Source organism: Raphanus sativus, chromosome 5, assembly GCF_000801105.2.
Source record: "Raphanus sativus cultivar WK10039 chromosome 5, ASM80110v3, whole genome shotgun sequence".
Lineage (NCBI taxonomy): Eukaryota > Viridiplantae > Streptophyta > Magnoliopsida > Brassicales > Brassicaceae > Raphanus > Raphanus sativus.
The window spans coordinates 20,170,241-20,195,860 of NC_079515.1; the positions used below are offsets into that span (position 1 = coordinate 20,170,241).

The following is a 25,620-nucleotide window of genomic DNA, read 5'->3' on the forward strand; positions in this document are numbered from 1 at the left end:
TATATATTTTCAATTTCGAAAAATCTATTAAAAAGATCTTAACAAGATCTTAATTTTCAAAATTATATATAATTTTTTTAACTAATTCCGAAATTAGTTTTGAAATATTATTATACATTAATATATTCAATTGTCTTTTATAAAATGAAAAATAAAATATTATATCTTATTTTTATCTATTATATAGTCACAATCAATCATGTTAATTTTTTATCATATTGAACTTAATATGATAAAATTATATTAAATTGATAAATTTTAATTTTATTTTATAAAAATAAAATATTTATCTTAAAAATATAATATGATGACAAAGCGGTCTAACATTAACAGACTATATACTACATGTATAAAAATTAACATATCTTTCACTTTTGTAAATATAATAATATATTGTGTAAAATGAATAAACATAGAAAATACTGTTAAAAAGAAATTCAGTTTTTAAAGACAGATAAAAATTTAACACAAATTAAATAAAAAATAATTGTCAAATATATTTTCTTGCACATATTAATAACTAAATGTAAATACAATAAAATAAATATATAATAAGAAGCAAAAATACGTACAATAGTTTAAACAGTTTATTATTTACAACATACAAACTATACTATTTTATTTGAAATAGATTTATAAATATTTAAATATATGATTAAAATTTAAAATGTATACTACTAATAATCTAAATAAATATATGTGCATATAAAACTAAAAATAAAACCCGCACAGTTGTGCGGGTCGAAATCTAGTCTATATTATTAAAATAGAAGTACAAATATAAAATAACCCTAAGATTTACTATTTATTTACAAGTCTATGCCACTGAAGTATTTAATAATCCTACATTTAAGTAATTCATGTCTTTTCCTAATTTATTAAATGATTTCCTAAATCAGATTTTAAACTAAAAAAGATTTGGCAACAATAAAAATTTTTAAAAACGACTTTCCTAAAAAATAGGCATTCCTTATTTTGCATTGCTCCTAATATTCATGTAATTTTATTATGGCCAAAATGATAAAAGATGCGCATATGATAACGTTAGCCAAATAAACCAAACCATTTATTAATCATCTATGGCCAAAGTCATAATCTTTCAAAATCACCCGGCCCAAGTTACCATTTGTTTTTATTGTTTTTATTATTTTCTCAAGATAATGATATAAGAATCTATTTTTACAAATCGTTTTAAAACCTTTTCAAAAATTCTGTAGGAAAATAAATTTCACTTTAGTAATATAGATTTTTATTCATAAATTATTAGTATAATGCTCATAATATAAGTCCAATTAGTTATAAATATTAGATTCATTTATATGATACACTGTGATATAATAGACAATTAAAATCACAAAGTATAATTATTCAAAGTAATAAATAAAATTGATATGTTTAAAATGTTATATCAAAAATTATGTAATACATTTTAATTTAAATATATATATATATATATATTCTATTAGTACAAAGAAAATTTAAAGTGAAAGGAAATATTTATGCTGAAAAAAATTTATACAGTCACGGGTCAAGCTATAGAAATAAACAACAACACTGCAAGATTATTTTTCTTTAACAAATTTATTTTAATAGAAATTATATTTCCAAATATATTTTATGTATTTATAAAATTTATTTTATTTGTTTTAAGTGATGCTAAGATTTTGGAATTGGAAAAAAAATAACCCACTCCTATATTATTTTTGTTTGGAAACTTAAAATTTTGTATCATAATATTTTATTAAATTTTTAGTTTTTATTATAAGTGTAAAAGATTAATTATCAATTTAAATATGTATTTAAATATTACAAATACATAATCCAATATAAACAAAAAGGTAAAAACATAATGCTATTAAATGTTAATCCTTTCGCTTAAAAAGTTGGATAATCTATATTAAAAATGATCATGTCCAATTAATAAATATCTGGTTCAATAAAATATTTCATTTATTTAAATGACTATTATATCAAATTAATTTATAAATACTAAGTTCAAATATGATTACACAAAAAAAATATAAAAGTTAATTTTTTCGAAAAAAATAAACAAGAACAATACCCACCCTTCATAAGATATGTATAATCTAGTATTCCCTCTATTTTCTGAATAATCTTCATTTTGACATTTTTTATACAGACTAAAAAAACTATGAAAATATATGTAAGTTGTTATTAATTACATTTTTCTGACCAATAGTATCTGAGATAAATAAAATTACTTATAAAATTAATGTAGTTTTCAGTTAATTTTCAGTTAAAAATATATATTATCTATCTTATTAAAACAGAAACATTCTGTTGGACCTAACATTTATTTTGTAAGTTTTTAAATTAAATACACATTTATACTATATAGTTAAACATACATTAAATCACTTTATGTTTCTTTCTTTATACTATTATCCATGTTTCCAAACAATATACTTATTTCTTTATACTACTATCAATGTTTCCAACAATATATTTATTTCTTTATACTACTATCAATGTTTTCAAACAATATATTTTTATACTACTATCAATGTTTCCAAATAATACAACAATTAGTCTTAGTTATTTTATATCTATCATTTTCTCTTTAAAATGTTGTAGAAACGTCATAATTTTAAAGTTCACTATCATAAATTGCAAAATAGTAAACTTTAAAATTCCGATTATAAGATTACAAATTATGAAGCTATTACAATTTAAATCCAATTAGATTACATATCGGTCATCCATCAGTTCAATCAGTTAGTCTCGGATTTTAGTGATTTTTTAATATGAATATTTTAAAAACATAAATTGAATTGTCAGATCTCCGGATTAACCGGTATAATCACATTCGGGTTGAATTTAAAAATACTGATTTAAATGAAAAAATATTTTAAATATACACTCTTTAAAATTTACCAAAATATTTGTTAAATTATTAGTGAAATTTTTCATTGTAAAATATTCTTAGTCTATCTTATTAAAACAGAAACATTCTGTTGGACCTAAAATTTATTTTGTAAGTTTTTAAATTAAATACACCTTTATATTTTATAGTTAAACATACATTAAATCACTTTATGTCCTTTCTTTATACTACTATCCATGTTTCCAAATAATATACTTATTTCTTATACTACTATCAATGTTTCCAAACAATATATTTATTTCTTTATACTACTATTAATGTTTCCAAACAATATGTTTTTATACTACTATCAATGTTTCCAAATAATACAATAATTAATCTTAGTTATTTTATATCTATCATTTTCTCTTTAAAATTTTGTAGAAACGTCATAATTTTAAAGTTCACTATCATAAATTACAAAATAGTGAACTTTAAAATTTCGATTATAAGATTACAAATTATGAAGCTATTACAATTTAAATCCAATTAGATTACATATCGGTCATCCATCAGTTCAATCGGCTAGTCTCGGATTTTAGTGATTTTTTAATATGAATATTTTAAAAACATAAATTGAATTGTCAGATTTCCGGATTAACCGGTAAAATCACAATCGGGTTGAATTTAAAAATACTGATTTAAATGCAAAAATATTTTAAATACACACTCTTTAAAATTTACCAAAATATTTGTTAAATTATTAGTGAAATTTTTCATCGTAAAATATTCCACGCTTCAAAAGCGCGGGTCAAAATCTAGTTTGCATTGAGATTAGAAAATAACATTTTTTGTGTAACCAAAAAAATACTAAAATGACATTTAATATAAACCACAGGAGTATCTGTTAAAACATTCTTCTTGTTCGAATCGTTTCTCTGCTTACCGACCCTTAGAATGTTTCGGTAACAAACTAACACCGATCTTGTCCCTTAACCATCACTCTACCAGTGGTTCAGTTACGAATCAGTAGTTAGTACGGTATTGCTAACCGAATTAGGTTCGATCTGGTTCATTCCCATTTGAAATAGGATAAAAGCCAATTTATTTTTCATATAATTTTTCGACACGTCCAATTAGAAATAAGCTATGCTCTCTATTAAATTTGTGCTTCTTGACTTCTAATGCTTTTTTTTTTGATAAAATGTGAGTTTATAGCAGAAAAGAACATGTGTTTTTTTTACAAAAGCTACGAAGCAAGGAGTTACATATGGCTCATAGAAAAATAAAAAAATTAAGATGAAATTATCTTTTATTATATATGGAAAATCGGTCAATTTTAGTCAAAAAAAAAAAAGAAAATCGGTCAATTTAACCATCAATAGAGAGTTTCAGTCCCAATTAATACATGCATTCAGATATGTGCAAATACATGCATTAACACTCAGTTAACTTAAAATAATAGTGGACGGGTGGAGTCAAATCTTGGTTAGAAACAATAGTCCATCAAATCCTTTACCGATGTACTAACTTCAAGATAGTAGTTATATTCTCTACATTTTGTTATTTATAGCTAATGCTTAAAGATTTTCTTTTAGGGTGATTTTGCTCGATATTCATAAGAGCTCAAAAAATTAAGAATATAGCTATTGAATAGTTGATGTGACAATTAGAACTAAAGCTTGATATTTCTTACCTTCCACTTGCGCGAACGTGAATATATGCACGTCACATTGTGTGGCAAACATAATTAAAATATGCTATACTATAGATCATATAATATAGTCCAAGCACTAATACAAATATACATGGTGAAAGGAGAAACATGCTACAAACGTTAAAAACAACATCATATCAAGACTATACATTCTAGATTCAAATCATAAATTCTAAACTCAAATCCTAAACCTTAAACCCAAACTCTAAATCCAAACCATATATCTTAAATCCTAAACCCATACCATAATTTGTTCTCTATTATTTACAAATATCATATAATATCGGCAAAAAGAAACAAACAAACAAACCCAAACCATAAACCCTAAACCCAAACCATATACCCTAAACCCAAAACCCAAAACTTTAAACCCTAAACCTTAAATCCTAAACCCAAATACTAAACTCTAAATCCAAACCCTAAACCCTAAACCCAAACTATATACCATAAACTCAAACTCTAAATCCAAATCCTAAACCCATACCATAATTTATTCTATACTATTTACAAATATCATATAGTATAGGCAAAGAAAACAAACAAACACAAAACCATTTACCCTAAACCCAAATCCTAAACCTAAATCTAAACCATAAACCCTAAATCCAAATTATATACTCTAAACCCAAAACCCTAAACACTAAATCCTAAACCCAAATCCTAAACCCAAACCCTAAAACCAAACCCTAAACCCAAACTCTAAACCCAAATCCTCTAGCAAGCAATCCTCAAGCAATGTATCACGGTTTATGCAAGTGTAACATATTAAATGTAATAAGCAAGAACGAGGTTACATTAAATGAAACATACATGACATAATGGTGGTATATGACAAAACGCTAACAGTAAATTATACTACATATCATATAGTATAGCCAGACAAAAGAGTTTACTAGTTATGAAGTTGAGTTTAACACATTATGTGATTATACTATACATGATTGCGATATAAAATAGAATTAGCAACAAAAAATAATAGGCTTTTCATTTCAACATATACTCATAATCGCTAACCAATTGGGGGGAGGGAGACAAAATTAGTGTGACACCTTGGAAATGTTAACATGCATTACAACCATACTATAAGCCAAGTTCAATTTTGTTCCAAAATTGTCTACCCAAAACCATATATTATTAACCATATAGCCAAAACCATACTATGAACCAACCCAAAACCCAAAACCCAAAACCCAAAACCCTAAACTCTAAACCCAAATCCTAAAACCTTAAACCCAAATACTAAACTATAAACCTAAACCCTAAACCCTAAACCCTAAACCCAAACTATATACTCTAAAATCAAACTCTAAACCCAAATCCTAAATCCATACCATAATTTGTTCTATACTATTTACAAATAACATATAGTATAGGCAAAGAAAACAAACAAACACAAAACTATTATACCCTAAACTCAAATCCTAAACCTAAATCTAAACCATAAAACTTAAACCCAAACCATATACTCTAAACCCAAAATCCTAAACATTAAATCTTAAACTCAAATCCTAAACCCAAATCCTAAACCCTAAACCCAAACCCAAAACCTAAACCCGAACTCTAAATCCAAATCCTCTAGCAAGCAATCCTCAAGCAATGTATCACGGTTTATGCATGTGTAACATATTAAACGTAATTTTCAAGAACGAGGTTACATTAAACGAAACATACATGACGGAATGGTGGTGTATGACAAAACGCGAACAGTAAACTATACTACATATCATATATTATAGTTAGACAAAAGAGTTTACTAGTTACGAAGTTGAGTTTAACGCATTATGTGACTATACTATACACGATTGCGATATAAAATAGAATTAGCAACAAAAATACATAGGCTTTTCATTTCTACATATGTTCACAATCGCTAACCAATTATGGGGGGGGAGACAAAGTTAGTATAATACCTTGGAAATATTAACATGTATACCATATTATGAGTCAAGTTCAATTTTGTTCCAAAATTGTTTCCACGAAACACAAAGAAATGAGGGAATAAAAAAAAAAGATAAAGGAGAAGAGAAGAGAAATATAAAGAAAAGATGCTAGAAGAGAGAGAGAGACAGAGATAGGAAGGAAGGGAGAAATTGTAAACACACGTGCAGGATAGTTTTGTCATTAATACATAATATACATACAATATCATAGCCATCAACTTATTATGTGCATGGACTTAGTGTTTTTCTGATATGTACATGACTCCAAATTTCTCTTTCTTTTACGTGATTGAAATATTGTCAATTTTTTCAATTTATTTTGAAATAATAGTAAAAGCAAATCTTTCTATGGATGGTTTTGAATTCGAGCTTGAATTTGATTCATTATCTGCGGGCCTTGCCTCGTTTGATCTGACGCAGGACGGCTACAAGTCAAATGATCTAAAGATATTGATTTGTGGATGTGGATTAGGAGTTTTATACGTGCTGGGGTGGGGGTGAAGGTAAAAGAAATATTTTAAGTATATAAAATTTATTTTTTAATCGATGACAAAAAAAAATTATTTCTAATTATATTATTTTATTTTTTTTATTAATATATAATTTAAGCTAATTTTAATAAAATTAATTATAGGCGCTTGTTTGGCATGTTATCAACGGATTTTAGCGGAGCAGATATGGATACAAGATTTTTTGTTTGCGGATCATGCAGATAGGTTTTCTAAATAACAAAATGAAGTAACAAGGTAGATTGACCCGTAAACTCAACACTATTTCCAAAAAGTGGGTATATATATTTTTTACATTATTTTTAGAAATTTAATTTTCATATTTGTGTATTTTAAATTATATTTATTTTTTCTTTGTGATCATATTTATTTAAAATATTTTTATTAACTAATTAGTAAGAGATTTTAATAATAATATTATGTATAATATAATGTAATTAAAAAGGAAAATTCAAAAAAACATATTTTACTCAAAACCTACATAATTTTGATTTAAATTTTTTTATTTTGACCTTTAAAATTTTATATATTTATACAACATACAAATATACCTATAATAAGAATACATAAACCAGTATTAATTTTATGGTTAAGATTATTTAGCATATTTTATTTTATATTTAAATATTTAAATTATAAAGTTACTTGTAGTTTTCAAAAATATTTTTTAAAATATTGATATCAGATTTTTTTATAAAACTCCGTACTTATCATCATATCATTTTTCTAATATTTTAGTAATTTACAAATATCAAATTATAAAGAATTGCGAAAGTATATATATACATATTTAAGATAAAGAGCTGAATTAATTGAATAAATAAATCTAACCATGTTTAGTTTAATTATAATCAAAATTAATTGTGCTTCGATTTGAATAAATACCTGTAACTCAATATAGTCCACTAAATGAGAAACTTAAACAATCTAAAGGTTTATAGCTAAAATTAAAAATCTAAATGTCAAAAAATAATTATGTTTAAACCTGGAGAAATAAATACAATTCAATATAACCAAATAATAATCAAATTGACTATATCATTTATCACATACATAAACAAAATACTTAAATTTAAAATTTTCAATAAATAAATTTCTAAATATTTATGTCTGTGTAATATGTTAGCACGGTAAAATAACCTAGTAATATGTTATTCGAAAAGTCAGTTTTCTACGTGTAGCGTTCACGTTAATTCTTATGATGGTTAATTACAGATACATCCTTTAATGAATTAAAATATTTTATGTGTTTTCCATTATTAAAAACTATTTAATAATTTACGCCACTTGAATTAAATTTTACTTTCCTTTTTTATATTTTCCAAATAACATATATAATAAAAAGTAATACTAAAATTAAAAAAACAAAAAAGGACAGCAAACATATTTTATGAAAAAATATTTTATATATATTGTCATTTTGATAAAAAGGAAAGTGCACAAAAAAATTATTTATACTAAGTCTATTTTCTAAGATTAGTTAAAATAATTGAAAAAAAATTGTCATCTAAAGAAATAATAATTTAAATAAAATATACTAAATTACTTTGATAAACTTAAATATTTTATACTTCCTACTATTGAGATAGTAATTTTTTAATTCCTTTTTGTTAACTTTTTAATTTTGATTATGTTTTCTATATAATTTCTATCAAAATACATAAATAAATTTTATAAACTTTAATCAAACCTAATATTCCACTAAAAGTTCTTTAAAGCTAATTTTATTTTGACTTTTTTCTTTTATATTTATACAACATAATATACCTATAATTTATATACCGAAAGTATAAAGTTAATTAAAATTTACAAAAATATATTTTGTAAACATTGATATTTGTTAATGTGTTCTAAAATTTTATCGGTAATGTGTTTATAAAAAATTGTACTTATCATCAATCCAGTTTTTCTACTATGATCTTACAATACCACAAATATCAAATTATATAAAATATTTATGAAAGTATGTATACATATTTAACATGGAGAACTGAACTAATGCAATAATAAACTAATTAAAAAAAATTGTTGAAGAACTAACTAATCAAAATTTAGTTTAACTAGAATAAAAAATAATTATGCTTTGATTTGAAGAAATATGCAAATTGCTACAGTCTCATGTTAATTAGACTACTTAATGCAATTTGAACCAGATTTTTCATTGAGTCATTGCAGTATCCACATTTGTACTCTGCTTTGACATTGTTGAGCATGAAGAATGCATGTAAAAAGTAATAACTTCTTATCAAATTGACATTGTTGAGCATGAAGAATAGATGTCCCTCAAACAAAAAAACTTCTCCCAGTTCAAAAAAAAAAGGAAACTAGGGAGCATGTCCATAGTAGAAAAAAAAATTAAGGGAATGCACATAACAACAACATAGCTAGAATATACTGTATATTTTGTGTAATAATACATTTTTTGTCCCTGACCAATTAAAAAGCTTGTTTATTTGTTTTTCTTATTTTTTTTTCCTTTTCTTCTCTCCCTTCTAATTTTGTTTCATCTGTGGGGTTTAAAATTAATTAGATTTAGTTAAATATTAATAATAGAAAAACATATAATTTATTTTACATATGCTATACTTTATTTTTTTTAACGGATATAAAAAAATTCTTTGACATGTGTAAGTTATTGTTAACAAATAGGATGTTCTATTCTATATTACCTTTATAGAATAGTCCATATTTATAACAAAATTCATATATTTGTGATAAATCTATATTTTCATTGTGAATACGATGGTTTTGAAAATTTATAATCAACATTTGTTTCTTAAAACAATTTTTAGGAATACAAAATTTCTTTCATATTTCTTTTTTCTTCTCCAGCAACTACTATAATCATGTATAATATATTGTAAACACTATAAATTACTATTTTATTTATAAACATAGTATAGTATATTATAATATTTTTCCTCTCCATTATGGACGATGATTTGGTTTTACAATTTAGGTTTAGGGTTTGGGTTAAAGATTTACGGTTTGGGTTTAGGGTTTAGAGTTTAGATTTAGGGGTGTTTAGGGTTTAGGGTTTGGGTTCAGGTTCACGGTTCACGGTTTGGGTTAGGGTTTAGACCTTCAAGGTTAGGATTTAGATAGCTCCGTTATGTACGATGGTTTGGTTTTACAATTTGGGTTTAGGATTTAGGTTAAAGGTTTACGGTTTGGGTTTAGAGTTTAGAGTTTGGGTTTAGCGGGGTTTAGCGTTTAGGTAGCTCCGTTTGGTTCTACAGTTTGGGTTAAGAGTTTGTGTTTATGGTTTGAGTTTATAGTTTAGAGTTTGGGTTTAGGGTTTAGGTAGCTCTGTTATGGTTTACGGTTTGGGTTAAGAATTTGGATTTAGGGTTTGGGTTTAGGGTATACGGTTTGGTTTAGGATTTAAAGTTTGAGTTTAGGTTTAGGGTTTATTTCATTGTGTTTCATTATGTTGGTAACCAACATCAATTGTCATACTATTCTAAATGAAATATAGTATATTTAGAGTGAATTTATTCGCGTGACTATACTATATAGTGTGTAGTATAGTATGACAGTTTTATCTTTGAAATTTCAACATCACGCGCACACGTTTGGAGGGAGCTTTTGATCATGTTTTGTACAAATTGTCTCATCTATCTTGAATTACTATAGATAGCTATATTCTTCGTTCTTTTGTCTCTCTTGTGAATATCAGCAAATTCAACAAAAAAAAGGGAACTTCTTTTGTATGCTTTCGAAAAAAAAAATCTGTATGCTACCACAAACTATACCATACGGAATTAAAAACTTCTGTGTGTTTACAACTGTTGGTCAAACTTATTCCGTCAGATTTATTAAGAAGTATCGAAATGTCAAATCAGAATACAATTTCCCGTGACGTGAAATATATGAAATATACATATCGAGTCCTTATGCTATATAAATAAAGAAGCTATTGATATTATTATTTTTTGAATAAAAGAATCTTTTTTCTGGACAACGAATATTAAGAAGCTTTTTTTTTGAATAAAAGAAGCTATTTATATTGTTCTTCTGTTTTCAAGCAGGATCATCCTTTTGCTCATATATATCATATCCCATTAAAGAAAGAAGAAGAAACACACACGTATATATATATATCTTATTAGATTGCTTATTACAAATTTTTTCATTACTATTCAGAACCTGATATGGGTTGTTAGTCTTTTTATGAGGGACCAATCATTTGAAAGAATATAGAAGCAAATTAACTGTAGATTATATTTTAGCCAAAATTGCACAGTGACGGTCTAATATTTATGTTTTCTTAAACATGAACTTTGTTTTTTTTTTTTTGTGAAAGAACTTTGTTTTGTTAATACAGTGAACTGTGGTGCTTGCACTGGATAATAATTATAAATGAATGCCATTATAGACTCATATAGCTGGTGAAGAGCTACGAGACAAACATGCCTCAAAACATGACTGCCCTTTATATTTATTACGTTCCTAATTACAATGCTACATAGATAAAGTCGTAGCCAGACCTGTATTTTCTGTTTGAAATAAATACCCACTCCGTTTCTAAATAAATATCACTTTGATATTTTTCACACAAATTAAAAAAATAATAGAAATAATATGTAAATTGTTATTAATTACACATTTCTGATCAATAATTTTGAGATAAATAATATTATTTATAAAATTAATGTAATTTGCAATTAATTTCAGATAAAAATAAATATAATTTGCATTATAATTGTAAAGTGACACTTTTGTGTAACAAAAAATGTTAAAATGATACTTATTACTCCCTCTGTTTCTAAAAGATTCATGTTTTGAAAAAATATTTTGTTTCAAAAAATGTATATTTTATGTTTTTTATGAAAAAATTGCAAATTTTAAGAAAATTAATTGATTTTATTGGATTACTATTGGCTAAAAACTATTGAAAATTGAAAATTACAGAAAATGATTAATTTATTATAGTAATTTAATGCATTTTTAGTATATGTAAAATACTAAAAAGTCTATTTTTAAAAAAGAGAGAGAGTATAAAACACGGAGAGTACTACCTATAATGTGTCTCAGAACGAATGGGCAACAAACTTCGTGCAAGGACTATATTTTTTTCTGTAACAACTAACAACAATAAAATATCTGTACCAAGTACTGTTGCAATATTTCTTTGGATTTTTCTTAATCATGACCAATAGATTTTATTAATCAAGTATATGATATATGTAAACCAAAAACGGAAATTAGTCAAGTGGTCGAATTGTAGGACGAGCTTAGAAATGTAATAAGTATCCTGGATTTTAAACCTATCATTTATCCGTTTGTGTGGCCGTACGACATAAATATCTATTTCTTACTCCGAGCAACCAGATCTATCTGGAACTGATGGATAGATCACCAGGTGATTAGTTGGTTGAGTCTCGGTCGGTCGGATACCCATAAAAAACGGAAATTAGTTATTTGTTTAAGTGACCAATTGATACATGAGAATTCGTAGACCGATCGAATATTTCGTGTGCGTATTTGATGTGGACCGTCAATACATAAATCAAATATTTCTTATTAGAGAATATCAATGACGCAAATGAGACGAGTAACGAAAAGACGAACGTCCAAATCCTGATCAACGGAGCAACCAAAGGCATATAGTCTTAAGTCTTCCCCGTTTGGCATTGATCACTGTTGTTTTTTTTTTTTGTCAAACCATTGATCACTATTGTTAGATAGTTAATTTAATTCACTCTTCTCAAGATGGTTTAATGGCTTAGTGCCTAAAGGCTGTTTAGCACATGGATATTTGTTGTTTTGATGGTACTGATAACTAATCAAATTGGTGGATATAATAATACTTTTAGTGAAAAATACCCACGCCATATAGAAACAACAACATGTCTTCACGTAGTAAACACCTCCCTGAAAACGTCCAACTAGCTTAAACCTAATTCTACTTGTTGTATTGCACATATAAACCATACTTAATTAAAACTAAAATTTCAAAATTTCAAAATGTTTACAATTAATGGAGTTGGTAGGGTACCTATAAAGTGATGCAAAATTAAATAGTAAATATTTGGTTTCTTAACTGGTCGTCCTCAATTACCCAACCACTCTTCTGACTAACTTTCCTTGCCTTCTTTACTTCGCAATTCAATACTACAATATCACCTATATATAATATGCACGTATACAGTTATATTTCGTAATTCAACTGTTAAACTTTACTTAGATTGTGCCTCTTAATTAACTACTCGCATGTAAAACATTTGACACTATCTACACTAATCTAAAGTTCCAGTTAAAATATCGAACATAATTGCATGATAAAACAGTTAGCACATTTGAAAGTTCAAAAAAAAAAACAGTTAGCACATTTGAACAAAAAAAACAGTTAGCAATTATTACCATAACACATACACATATGGATTCAAATTCTAAATAACAGTCTAAGAAGATGCTGTTTATACTTTCACAAATTTATAAAAACTAGTCGAATTTAAGGAAACTAGAGATTTTTTTGACAACAATAGGCTACTCTAACGTAATCCCGCCGATCCAGAAAGCCAAACTGGAGATTTCGAATCGACATACAACATAGCTGAAGGTAAACTCTTTGTCCTATGTGCAAGCTTGTCCGCCATTATATTTTGCGCTTTTGAAATATGTCGGATCTTAAAATTAGAAAAGAAAATCTTACTTCGGCGAAACTAGAGATTAATCTAGAGAGAACAGTAAACTCAGACAAAATAAATAAATAAGAAAATAGTTAACTCGACTATGAAATTTTGTCGTTACAATGATCGTTAATTTTTTTTTTAACACAATGATCGTTAATTTTTCAAACATATTATAAAAAAAATCAGAATCAGGAAACTATTATGCTAGTCCATCAGTTAGTTATAGTAAACAGAATCGGTATACTGAATCAAAAGTTTTTCTTTTGCCAAGTAATTCTTTTTTTGCCAAGTAAAACGTGTATTTTCTCATAAAAGTAAAACGTGTGTATATTCAAAAATATATGCATTAGCTGCTTTGATATTTAAATATTTTATTTTTGAAAGCTAGGGTTTAGGAATGACGACCTGTTTCTGTTGTGTCTTGTTAAAAGGCCGCCTCCTCCGCCACTCATCAGTCCCTCATCATAACACCATCATCACCATTCACCCACCTCTCTCTCTCTCTCTCTCTCTCTCTCTTTCTCTCTCTCTCTCCCTCATATTTTCTCTCTCTAGAACAAATTTGAGAATCTGCTAAATATTTTGACTATATATCATGAGAGTGAAGCTATTTCAGTTGAGGGGAATGTTGTCTGGACCGAGGATATTACCACACACACACATACATATAAGTGTTGATACGTGATACAAGTGATCGATTATATATGTACATGTATTAGAGTATTCTCGGACCAGGCTTCATCCCCCCTAACATGTTATTGCCTTGATCATCAGATATTGTTAACTCCTTTGCTAATTACTTGCAAAGTAACTATTAAGTTCAGTTATGTCATTCAGTCTTTTTGTGCATGGCTTCTTAAGAGTAGCTAGATTTACACATTTTCGATTCCCTTTTTCATGGTTTTTGATACGTATCTTTGAATTTCTATATCAGTATTATTATTTATGTATTTCGAAAAATATTTTTTACATAAGATATTATATATGAATTATGTTGAGGATTGAAGTATACACTATCAAACATATTTCTTTTTGAATGACTGTTAAATTATATTCATAAAAAAACAGTTTTGTACATCAAGTGCATCAATATGCTAAGACTTCAATAGCAAACATAGGTATTACAGCGTTGTGCCAAACCAAAAATTGAAGAATACCTTCATGTTTCTTATCTTCAGAGATTCTCAGGAGTGTCAGCCGGTTCCTTACGTTCTTGTCAAGTAGTTTGTAGAGTAATTGAGCAGAGATGGGTGGCTAACCATGGAGCCTTCTGTTTGGTTCACTCCAGACCATGTGAATCACTATCAAACATCTGAGTTAGACCGCTATTTTATGTTGTAACTTCCCTGTTGTTATCCTTTTTTTTATTTGCATCCTGTCCGAGTAATCTTGATCAGGGTTGAGCTAACAGGCCTCTTGGCATTATTACCCCCCCCCCCCCCAAACTACTTCGAATAAAGTACGCAGTGACTCAGATGAAAGTCTAGAAGTTAAGTGACCACATATGGTCAAACTTTTTGTCCGGAACGGGAATGAACCTGTGGCTCAACGTCCTGAGACTCTAATCTTCAACCACCTCACTTACTACCACATGCTGATTTCTTCATTAATATATGAGTTGAAATTTAAAAGGAGACTTTTCGTTGTAACATTCTTATCTTAGATGTTTTCTAAATTTCCTGGTCAACATAATAAGAACAGGATAATTTGGAAAATACTCCATTTTTTATTTAAATTTTGAAAAATGCATATTTCCTTTTATTTTTTTGAAAACTACACTTTCTCCTATGTAATAGGACATTTTTATCCTACTTTTATTTTAAAACTACAAAATTTAGTAATTAATTTATAACTTTGAATATCATCTTATAAATTTATAGTTTTCAATAATTTTTCACGTTTATTCTTTTGTAAAAAATTCCTGTGATCGTTGTTAATATTCCTATTGTCGAAGTTGTTAATATTTGGTTTCTTCACGGAATAACAGAAAATATATTGAATGTTTTAGAAGTTCATCCTTTTTTACATCATAAAAAGCAAAAAAGAATGGTGAAAATAAGCCAAATTATTTGCAGGAGTTTCTCTGTACTTCATGTGAAAAAACTTAAAATTATACCATATCTTCTTTAACCTAATGTTTCAAGGAAAGAAGAATTGAAACAAAGAGATGAAAACACACCAGCACATTTTGATTCTCAAAAAGATTTGTCTGGATTGACATTTTGTTAATTAAAAGAATAGCAATTTGTTCGAATTGTTTCATGTGTGTATGCCGTATATGAAAATAAGAAAAAAAAAATCTTCAGGTTAAAATAGGATCTAATTAAGTTATTTGATAAAATGATAAATCTTTTCTATGAATAAAGATGTGGTTCAGGAAGAAGTTAATGGAGCCAATCGATTGTTTGGTAAATTTTTTTAATCTTTTTTTAAAACACATGTTTCTGTTTTAATTAAAATATCAAATTAAATATTAGATAATATAAATATTAAATTTGATCAATTTAGTCATTTCATCTATGAATAAGTGTAGTTTTCAAAAAAATAAAAAGATAGTGCAATTTTCAAAATATAATCTCATATAAAGGTATTTCTCCAAATTTTCCCAAAGAACAAATCAAAATTATTTGAAGGAAAAGTTGAAGCTTCTTTTAATGAAACAAAACTACTAGTTTATCGGTTATGTGCTGATATAATAATAAGGGAAATTAGGCTGTATGACTAAGAAAAAAAAACACTAATTAGCTCTATAGCCACATGCCCTACAATACATCAATATAAAATCTATTTTATATAATATTATCCATTTAGCCTTCAACATAACCGGTGCAACCTGCAGTATAAAAAAATATTTATTAATTATTCAACCAACCAAAAGTTACCCTTGGTCATCTGGAAGCTACATATCTCCTAAAAGTAATTTCTTCTTCTTCGTCACTTTCCTAGAAGATAAAAGCTTTCCGGCTGATATTTATTGAATCACAAAATCAAGCAGCAGATTCAATATTATATTGCTCTTCCATCCACCGCGGAGCCATCGTCTTCCATTCAAACTGGTAACATGTCACATGTTTGTATAAATGGAATAGAACACGTATATTGCGTTTGTGTTAACAGATCAATATAATGTTATCCACATTTACATGTATTGACGTTATCACTATTTCAACCACACATGTGTATTTCTCTATCAAATCTATTTCCTTTCCATTTCATATAGTATAGTTAATAGTACAAAATATATTATACTATTTCTGAGTTTTAATTTAATCTAAAATATTTTACATTTGAGTTTGGGTTTAGGAATTCAAGTTTAGGATTTACTATTTACATCTTGGAAATGTGTAGGGTTTATTGTTGAGGTTGATTAGGGGTGAGTATTGATGTCATCACTATTTCAGCCACACATATGTATTTCTCTATCAAGTTCATTTTCTTTTCATATAGTATAGTTAATAGTATAAAATATACTATTTCCAAATTTTAATTTAATCTAAAATATTTTACATTTGGGTTTGGGTTTAAGAATTTGAATTTAGAGTTTAGTATTTACATTGAGTTTAGGCTTGGAGATGGATTAGAGGTGGATATTAACATCATCACTATTTTAGCCACATATATATATTTCTCTATCAAGTCTATTTTCCTTTCTATTTCATATAGTATAGTTAATAATAAAAATATTATATACTATTTACGAACTTTAATTAGTTTACAATATTTTACATTTGAGTTTGGATTTAGGAAATCGAGTTTAGGATTTAGTATTTACATCTTGGAATGTGTAGGGTTTAGGGTTGGAGGTGGATTGAAAGTGAGTTAGAGACACAAATGTGTTCCAAAAAGTAGTTTCCATTCTATTTTAGATAGTATAGAATAATAGTTTTGCTTTCTTTTCTTCCGTAAATTATGAACAAGACTCTAGAATAGTAGGCCAGATAAGTATGTATGAACATATCTATATTCTCTCTGTAACCGGTAACTTGTATTAAAGAAGGATACAACCGGAAGTTAATTACCTAAATATATCAAAATCAATGCTATCTACCTAATTAAACTTCAGATTTTGGTCATTTGGCAAATTAATCCTAATAATAACGCAAAGATTCACAGATGAAGTAATAATAATAATGTGTGAACTCGAGCAAGATGAAAAAGTTTTCTTTTTTTTTGTTTTCCGTCAACTACTATCTTTTGACAAAAAAAATAGTTTGGATGTTTTCTTCATGTGTCTTTTAAATTAGGGAAAATAGTTTTTTAGGCCAAAAGATAATAATCATTTCCTATTAGGTTAATCAATATACTTTATGTTCTATTAGACTAAATATTTTCAAAATGGCAATATTTCCCTTAATTTCAATTAAAAGTTCAAAATTACAATTAACAAAACAATTGTTAAATATTAAAATATAATTTTTAACTAAAATACTTAAAAATATTAAAAATCCCAAAAAGTTCTTAAAATAATGTTTTTCTTTTTTGACAATTTGATATTATCAAACTTTTGCAGCAAAATAGTTTGATAATTTCAACGATTCTCCAAAGGAAAATATTTGACAAAACAGCACCTCAAAAATAAAAAGGGGAAATTGTTTTATTAGACCAAAAATGATAAATATGTTTTATTAGGCTAATTTCTATGTTGTACCATTTTTTCTCTAATGCCATTTAGTATTTTCGAAAATAAATAAAATAAATAGTTCTACAAACAAAAACAAAATAGAAAAATAGTAAGTATTAATGAAATACCTATATCAATTTAGTGATATTTTTTCAAGTTCTAAAAATGTTGAAATCATAATTTCATATTCTGTACATTTTACAAAAAGTATAATTGCATTCTACGAAGTAGAAAATGAAATATACTTTTTCATGGAATCTACTATGTTTAGAATACATGTTCTACGTAAATAATAGTTATCTAAAAGTATTTGGAAAATACATTTTGCGCTTAACCTATTATTCTAAAATTTGTAGAAATTGAAATCTACACGTTACTATAAATCTAAAATTTGTAGAAATAGAAATCTACGCATTTACTGTAAATCTAAAACTAGTAAAAATCGATTTCAAATATGTTTAATGTATTCTACATATAGCAGAATACAGATTCTACGGATAAAGATAATCAGTTCCGAAAAATATGGGAAGAAAATATTTGAATATATTCAGTTTTCTTATTTTTATTAATTTGATTTTTTTTTTTAAAAAGAAAAACATGATTTAAAAAGATCTATTTAGAAAAAAAACACGATTTCAAAAAATCGATTTAGAAAAAAACATGATTTTAAAAACGTTTTTTGGATTTTTAATGTTTGTTTTTAATTATTTTAGTTTAAAATTATATTTTAATATTTAATAATTGTTTTGTTAATTGTAATTTCGAATTTTAATTAAAGTTAAAGACAATATTGTCATTTTGAAAACATTTTTTTTGGTCCGAAAAAACAATTTTCCCAAAAGAAAAATAGCAAACTAGTAACTTTTGAAGTGCTCAAATTATCACGGAAGATTAACATAAATTTGGAGTTAATTTCACACTCATCATAACTTAGATACGATCTTATGAGTTTCTTCTAAAAACCTGTGTTGATTAAACTGAACTCATGGACTACCCAGGAACTCTCTAACAAAGAATGATGAAAGGCGACAGATGAGAAGTCCGAAGCTTGGCCGAGAACCGCTGGTGCTCCGGTCTTCATGAATACCCATTGACCGTCAGGATTTCAACAAGATGAATAATAATGTTTGTTTTTCTAAACCAAAGCCGAACTTGTCTAGATAATACAAATACCATTACAACACTGGTTTGTGGAACTATTCCACCGTCTATCTTGTGTTGTAACTCAAGAAAACTAATGCAAAAGACATTTTTGAGTTCTTTCATAAGAAAGCACAAGTCCTCCTAGATATAAACAATACAACAAAAGCATTCTTTGGATCTTTTCATTTGCCATCATCTTTTCCTTGTCCATCTGCTCCATCTTGCTTTCCCCCTCTAAGCCCCACTGTCACTCAAGAAAAACGATTATGTAAAGAAACTACAAAACAATAACCATCGCTTGGATAAGTTAGAAACAATTGCAAAGGGTTACCGTTGGCAGCGGTTCCTCCGAGAGAGGTTTCTGGCGGTTGTTGCATCTGATGCTGCATCCCGTTGTTGTTGTTGTTGTTGATACCCATTGGTCTCATCCCCATGTGTCCATGCATAGCTTGTTGATGCATATGCTGCTGCTGTTGCGGATCCTGAAGCTGGTGTGGGCTACCAAACTGCAAAGGACCTCTTGGAGGGAAGATACCACCTGGTGGTGCTTGTTGAGCCATCCCTGAAGCTTGTGGGTGTTGTTGCATAAAGTAGCTCGGCGGTTGCATGGCAGGATGATGCGGTGGTGCCGCCATCTAACAGAAACCACACACAAATTAGTAAGGTAATCAGATATTATTACTATGTTAAATGATGATGATTCCATCATGAGAAAGAACCTGGGAAGCCATAGCTGGTGGTGGTGTAGCTCCAGCTGTAGATGGAGGAGGTTGGGCATCAGCAATAGCAGCGAGGTACATTAAATTCTTCTGGAGGAGAGCTTGGTACCTGAAAATATTAATTATCAGATACCATTACTGTTGAAGAAGGGGGGAGAGAGAGAGACTTACTGTGCACACTCTGCAAGTTTTCCAAGATTCTGATTTTCCATGATTGCCATTATCAGCTTCTTGTTCTCCTCAAGGTACTGAATTTAAATTTAAAAAAACAAGCATCCAACGTCAATGTCCAAAATCTGATACTAAGTTCAATTAACAAGTCAAAACAGGAAAAGCAACAAGAGCAGACCCAACTTTGTATCTAACCTAACCAGAGTAGATAACCGTTTGAGATTCCTTCTATCTGAGTAATAATTTAAGGAAGAAACCTCCAAAGATGGACACTTTAAGACACAATTACTTAAGACTTAAACCACAAAAAAGACAATTGATTAACTAACTCAATTAAAGACAGTAAAACCCTATTAAATATGTGACTTAAAGACTGTAATAAAAGGGAATTAACCTTACAGAAACACAGAGAGAAATGAAGAAAGAAGAAACCTTTTGGATCTGTTCGGTGGTGATGTTAGTTGGCGGCATCGAAGGACCCATCGGAAACATTTGTGGAGACTGCTGCTGCTGCTGCATCTTCCTTTACTTGCTCAATAAAACCAAAACCCTCGAGATTCTACCAAACCCAGGACGATCAAGTCTCCAGCAAATATTATTATAAAGATTATCCCTTCACTTGGATTCCCCTAGAGAGAGAAGGTCTCCTCCGATTTTACGACACCAAAAATGTCTCCACTTTCCTTTTAGTAACGAACAGATTTATAAAACCCTCTAAGCCATTCTAAAGGTTTAGTCTTTAGTTCATTCTGGGCCTTGAGATTCAACCTCTACTACAATATTACAAGGCCCATCATTCTTTGACCCAGCTAGGTCCTTGATTTCTTTTTTCTTCTTGATTTTTATTTTATATTTTTCATACAACAACTTATCAACGGCACAAGTATGAACTGGTTTGTCGGAAAAAGCTGCTAATTATCTTTTAGTTACAAAAAAAAGCTGCTAATTTATTCTCTAAGACCTTAAAAACATACAGAAATACTCTACCTCCTATAAGGAGATTGATTGATAATATATCATTTAATTCCAAATTATTAACAACAGTTTTTAGCAAAAAAATTATTAACAACAGTTTAAGGAAAAAGTCAAACGTTTTAGTTTTATGTCACGATCGTGATTTGATTTAGGTCATGATGATTCACGCCGTCATCGTCGCATAGATCGGAGACCAAAACGGAGATAGAGAGGAACGCAGGAGTGATGAGGAAGATGAGTCCCACAGGAACCATCCAAAGATTAGAATTTGTGGGATGGTATTTGTAAACCCAATATGATAGAAATAATCCTCCGAATGTAAACACAATCATCGAGTATAATAAGAACACCGTTGACGACATACTCTTCTTCTCCTCCTTCCATGTCTTCTCATCTGTCTTCTTCATATTCTTGTTCATGTTGCTTTTGTGTTTCATTTTGCTTGGTGAAGTGAAGAAAAGAGGTGGTGGGGTGACGATAGGTTTTATATCTTTTAGAGATATTGAGTATATATATATACAGTTAGTCGCGTTTCAGTTCGTGTATGCTGGTTTAGAAAATTATAATTTCGAAATCAGACCCGATTTCATATGGTTTGCGTCGATTTTTCTTTGCCTCTGTTTTTTTATATCTTCTTTTCTTTGATTCAGTAAATGGTACCTAAAACTCTATTGGATGTTTACACCTATTTTTGAGGTAGGTTACAACCAAGGGCGGACCGAGGTAACAGAGAGGTGTGGCAGGGTGGATCTCTCATATTTTACAAAGTTTATCTATGCAATTTGCTCTATTTTTTATTTTTTTACTCAAGGCTTGCAATTGATATTATATTCAATAATATTTACACCTAATATCAAGGTAAAACCCCGTTTTAGTTTGGTGAATGTATATTTCAATAAAATGCAATTCTAACACGTATTATGTTTAGTTTCTACAGAATACAGAAAACTAAGGATTTTGTACACATTTTTAAAAAATTAAATACTATTTGAGGTATATTTATTATATGCCCCAAGTTATAATTTCTGTTACGAGGCGAAAAGAAACGTGAGAGAGGAATGGCGAGCACAGAGCCGTGTGGTGCAAGACTGCAAGTAGAGTTACGTATTTGTGCATGCACAATATATTTGAAAGGCATTATATGCGCTTTGTAAAATCTTATATTGACACGTTATGTCTTTTTTTTCAAAATAAGAAACACAATCTGAGCCGGCTCTATTATTTATACGTATGAATATCTAACTTCGTTACTGAAAATGTAAGTAGTAAACTCGGAAAGCGAACTATGTGAGTAAACAGTTAGGTCCTTCGACCATTTGTATCATCTCTTTGTTTTGTCTGGTCTGACATTTTTTATTTAATATATATATAGAAGAACACACTAAACATGCAAAACTTTTTTTTTTTTTAACATGCAAAACTTTCAATGGAAAAATTCAGAGAGTAGGATTCCACTAAGGATATCGAATTTTTCAATACATAATTTCATACAAACGACTTTTTAGCATCACCCACACCTACAGGCCACAGATCTATATCTTTATATATAAAGAAAAGGGGTCTCTCTTCTAACAGAGACACGTCATCAATTAGTTTAACCTGGTTGCAACACCTGTCCTTTTTTATTTATACGCTGCGTTTTCTTTGTAGTTTAGCGTATGGTTTGGTGGGCTTTCTGTTTAGTCACGATTCAGCCCGATAACTGACATCACCCATTCTCCCAACAGTCTAATACGGCTATGGAGTTTCGAGATGTTGAATCCATTCCGACTCTTTGTCTTCTCTCCTAACCAATGGAAACGTTTCGCCTAATTGATTCGTCACCTTTATCATATTCCTTAACTCTATCTGCAAGGTGGTTCTTTACTCCTATAAAAGTAAGCCTTCTTTTCTCTCAATCATACGCTTTTGTCGCCGTAAAAAAGAGAGAAGCTTTAAGAAGGCTACGCTCATGGCAAAACCGTTACTCAGGTGAATCAATTCGTTTATGGATTACTTCGTTTCATCCGATCCGAATCCATTTTGGGTTTTTCATTCGATCCGAGACGTTACTGGATTTCTTCATTCAATGATTATCATCGCTGCTATATTGCATGGATCAATTTTTTTTTGTAATGCATCTCTAATATCTTTTGATGATTTCCTCACTGATACTTACATATATTACTCTAAACGTCACTGATTCTATTTCTCTATTGGTGACGCTGATGATCTGAAAATTACTGTGAAGAGCACTAAGAAGCTTTGTACTGTATGTTCTCCTCTTCTGTTTAGTTCATTTGATTTGATGTTTTTGCATATGCGCGTTGAGCTTTATTTTTGGGTTCTTTAGGTTATGCTTGATACTATGGACCTGAGTTGCAAGTTATCAAGAATTCAGAGAAAGCTATTACTCTTAAAATTGATGGATTTGTGACTTTCACACTGAATCAAGATCAAAAGAAACCTCTTCTATAGTCCTTCCCATTATTTAATAAGCTTGCCATCGTTCATTCACTATGATAATGAGATGATATTATATATCTAATCAGTGGTTTAGTGAGTTTGCTTATAGTTCATGTTTGATGTTTTCAGACAATGAAGAAAGGAGATCATCTTTGTTGGGCAATGCCAATACCTATTCACTGGTACTGAAACAATTTCAGTTTGGCTTGAGGTAAAAAAAGTAGAAGCACATGAATGGTCTCTATATTGAAGTCTTAGACAGTTGACTTTATATTTGGTAAAACAAAAAACAAAAAAAAAAGTCGTTTGGATTTTTCAAAGATTCTATTCTTCCTCTGTTCTTTTCATTTTTCTCCTGGTTTGTCTTCTTGATTATAAATCACAGAAATTTTATATAAAGTTGACCACATCGAAACTCTGTCATGACCACAGTCTTGGATATTGATGATGAAGAAATCTCTTAGATCAGAAATCGTCCTGCTGTTCATCTGGAGATGTGAAAGGTATAGTCTTAGTGACTTAATAGAAACCTTAGATCAATTGTGTTTTATAAGACAGATTTGAATCGCTTACATTACTGTATAAACCAAACAAAAATCAGAATAATTCTTCAGTGTAGTATTATTTCTGAACAATAATACAAAATCTATCTTAAGCAGTAACTTCTTGATCTTTTGTAAAAAGACCAGAGGCTGATGTGCTCTACATATTTTGATCAATGTTCAGATCATGACTCAGGAGGGTGATGAAGATGAGGTTTAGCAGGATGAGATGGTTGGGAAGAACCCTGAAGCAGAGACGAAAAGAGAACTGGAGGAGAAAGAGATGGATAATGCCGCGACAAGGACTTCACAACTGCTATAAAACAATACTCCAAAAAAGCATTAGATAACAATGAGAGAGATACAGAAACATGAAGAGGTGAAGCGTTAAAAGAGGGAAGCTCATAGATGAACTAGAAACCTTTTTTATGTAATGTGTCTCAAATAATTGTTGAAGATATAATTACCAAATGTTTTCATTACAAGCCGAAATTCATTTGTTTCGTTTGCTCATCCCCCATGTTCATGCTGCATGCTTCTTCTTCTTCTTCATGACCCTTGATTTACCATATTCAAGTTTTTACGTTACTGTATTAACTTTCTTTTGCTACACGCTGCATGTTTTAAAATTCAACCACAAACATATGTAAGATTGTTAAAACGTCTCATAAACATGGTATGAGGAGTTAAAGCTTCGGAGATTGCTTGACTAACAAGTAAATACTCACACCACCATAACAAAAAGGAGGTACAAATATATACAAACCACCGAAGCTATGTTGTCCTCTACATTTCAAATTGAGGTACTACTTTATTATATTATAGAACTATCTGGATTTTGTTGTTTTAGTCTCTCAGATTTAGTCTCTTTTTCAAGGTGGCTGTAATCAAGGTCTGAGGATCAACAATACAATTAAGACTATTTTTAACTCTGCTGATCAAGTGTCTGAAGCAATATCTAAGAGAGTTTATTCACTTTGGATTTATCGTGTTGTCTTAAAAAGGTATACATCTTATTGGTGTACGAAATCCTACTACCTTTTTGTTTGTTTCTCGACGATATTGGATATGTTAGTTAGTGTTGATTTACTCTCCTGACATTTGTTGCAGGGTGGTGCATGGTTATGCTTACCCTACAGTGCATATTTTGGTGGATAGCATAGACGAAATATTCATATTATGTCAATGCCAATTGAATCAATGTTATTAACTGTGAACTCAAACTTTTTTGTACTTTTCGAATCTTGGGATGATATGATGGATCAAGTATTTGCTTCATTGGTTCCAACAGTGGCAGCTATGGAATCCGAGGAACTATTCTGTAGAATTTATTAATAGCATTCTATTTTGATCTAAGGTTATAGTAAAAATTGTTC

General features: G+C 28.8%; 1 protein-coding gene across 1 annotated transcript; it reads right to left on the reverse strand.

The window, feature by feature from the left end:
- Positions 1-19,363: 19,363 nt before the first annotated feature.
- On the reverse strand, positions 19,364-20,957 carry LOC108859326 (GRF1-interacting factor 2). The gene is made up of 5 exons (XM_018633216.2): positions 20,715-20,957; positions 20,283-20,359; positions 20,112-20,220; positions 19,724-20,027; positions 19,364-19,636 (listed from the first exon to the last, which is right to left on the reverse strand). The coding sequence occupies exons 1-5, from the start codon at positions 20,799-20,801 to the stop codon at positions 19,575-19,577; spliced, it is 639 nt and encodes a 212-aa protein (XP_018488718.1). The 5' UTR covers positions 20,802-20,957; the 3' UTR covers positions 19,364-19,574.
- Between the last annotated feature and the right edge of the window lie 4,663 nt (positions 20,958-25,620).

Coding starts and splice junctions, on each gene's coding strand:
- LOC108859326 (XM_018633216.2), bottom strand. CDS start 20,801: ATGCAGCAGCAGCAGCAGTCTCCACAAATGTTTCCGATGGGTCCTTCG. Junction 20,028..20,111: donor CACCAGCTATGGCTTCCCAG/GTTCTTTCTCAT, acceptor GGTTTCTGTTAG/ATGGCGGCACCACCGCATCA. Junction 19,637..19,723: donor CGGAGGAACCGCTGCCAACG/GTAACCCTTTGC, acceptor CTTGAGTGACAG/TGGGGCTTAGAGGGGGAAAG.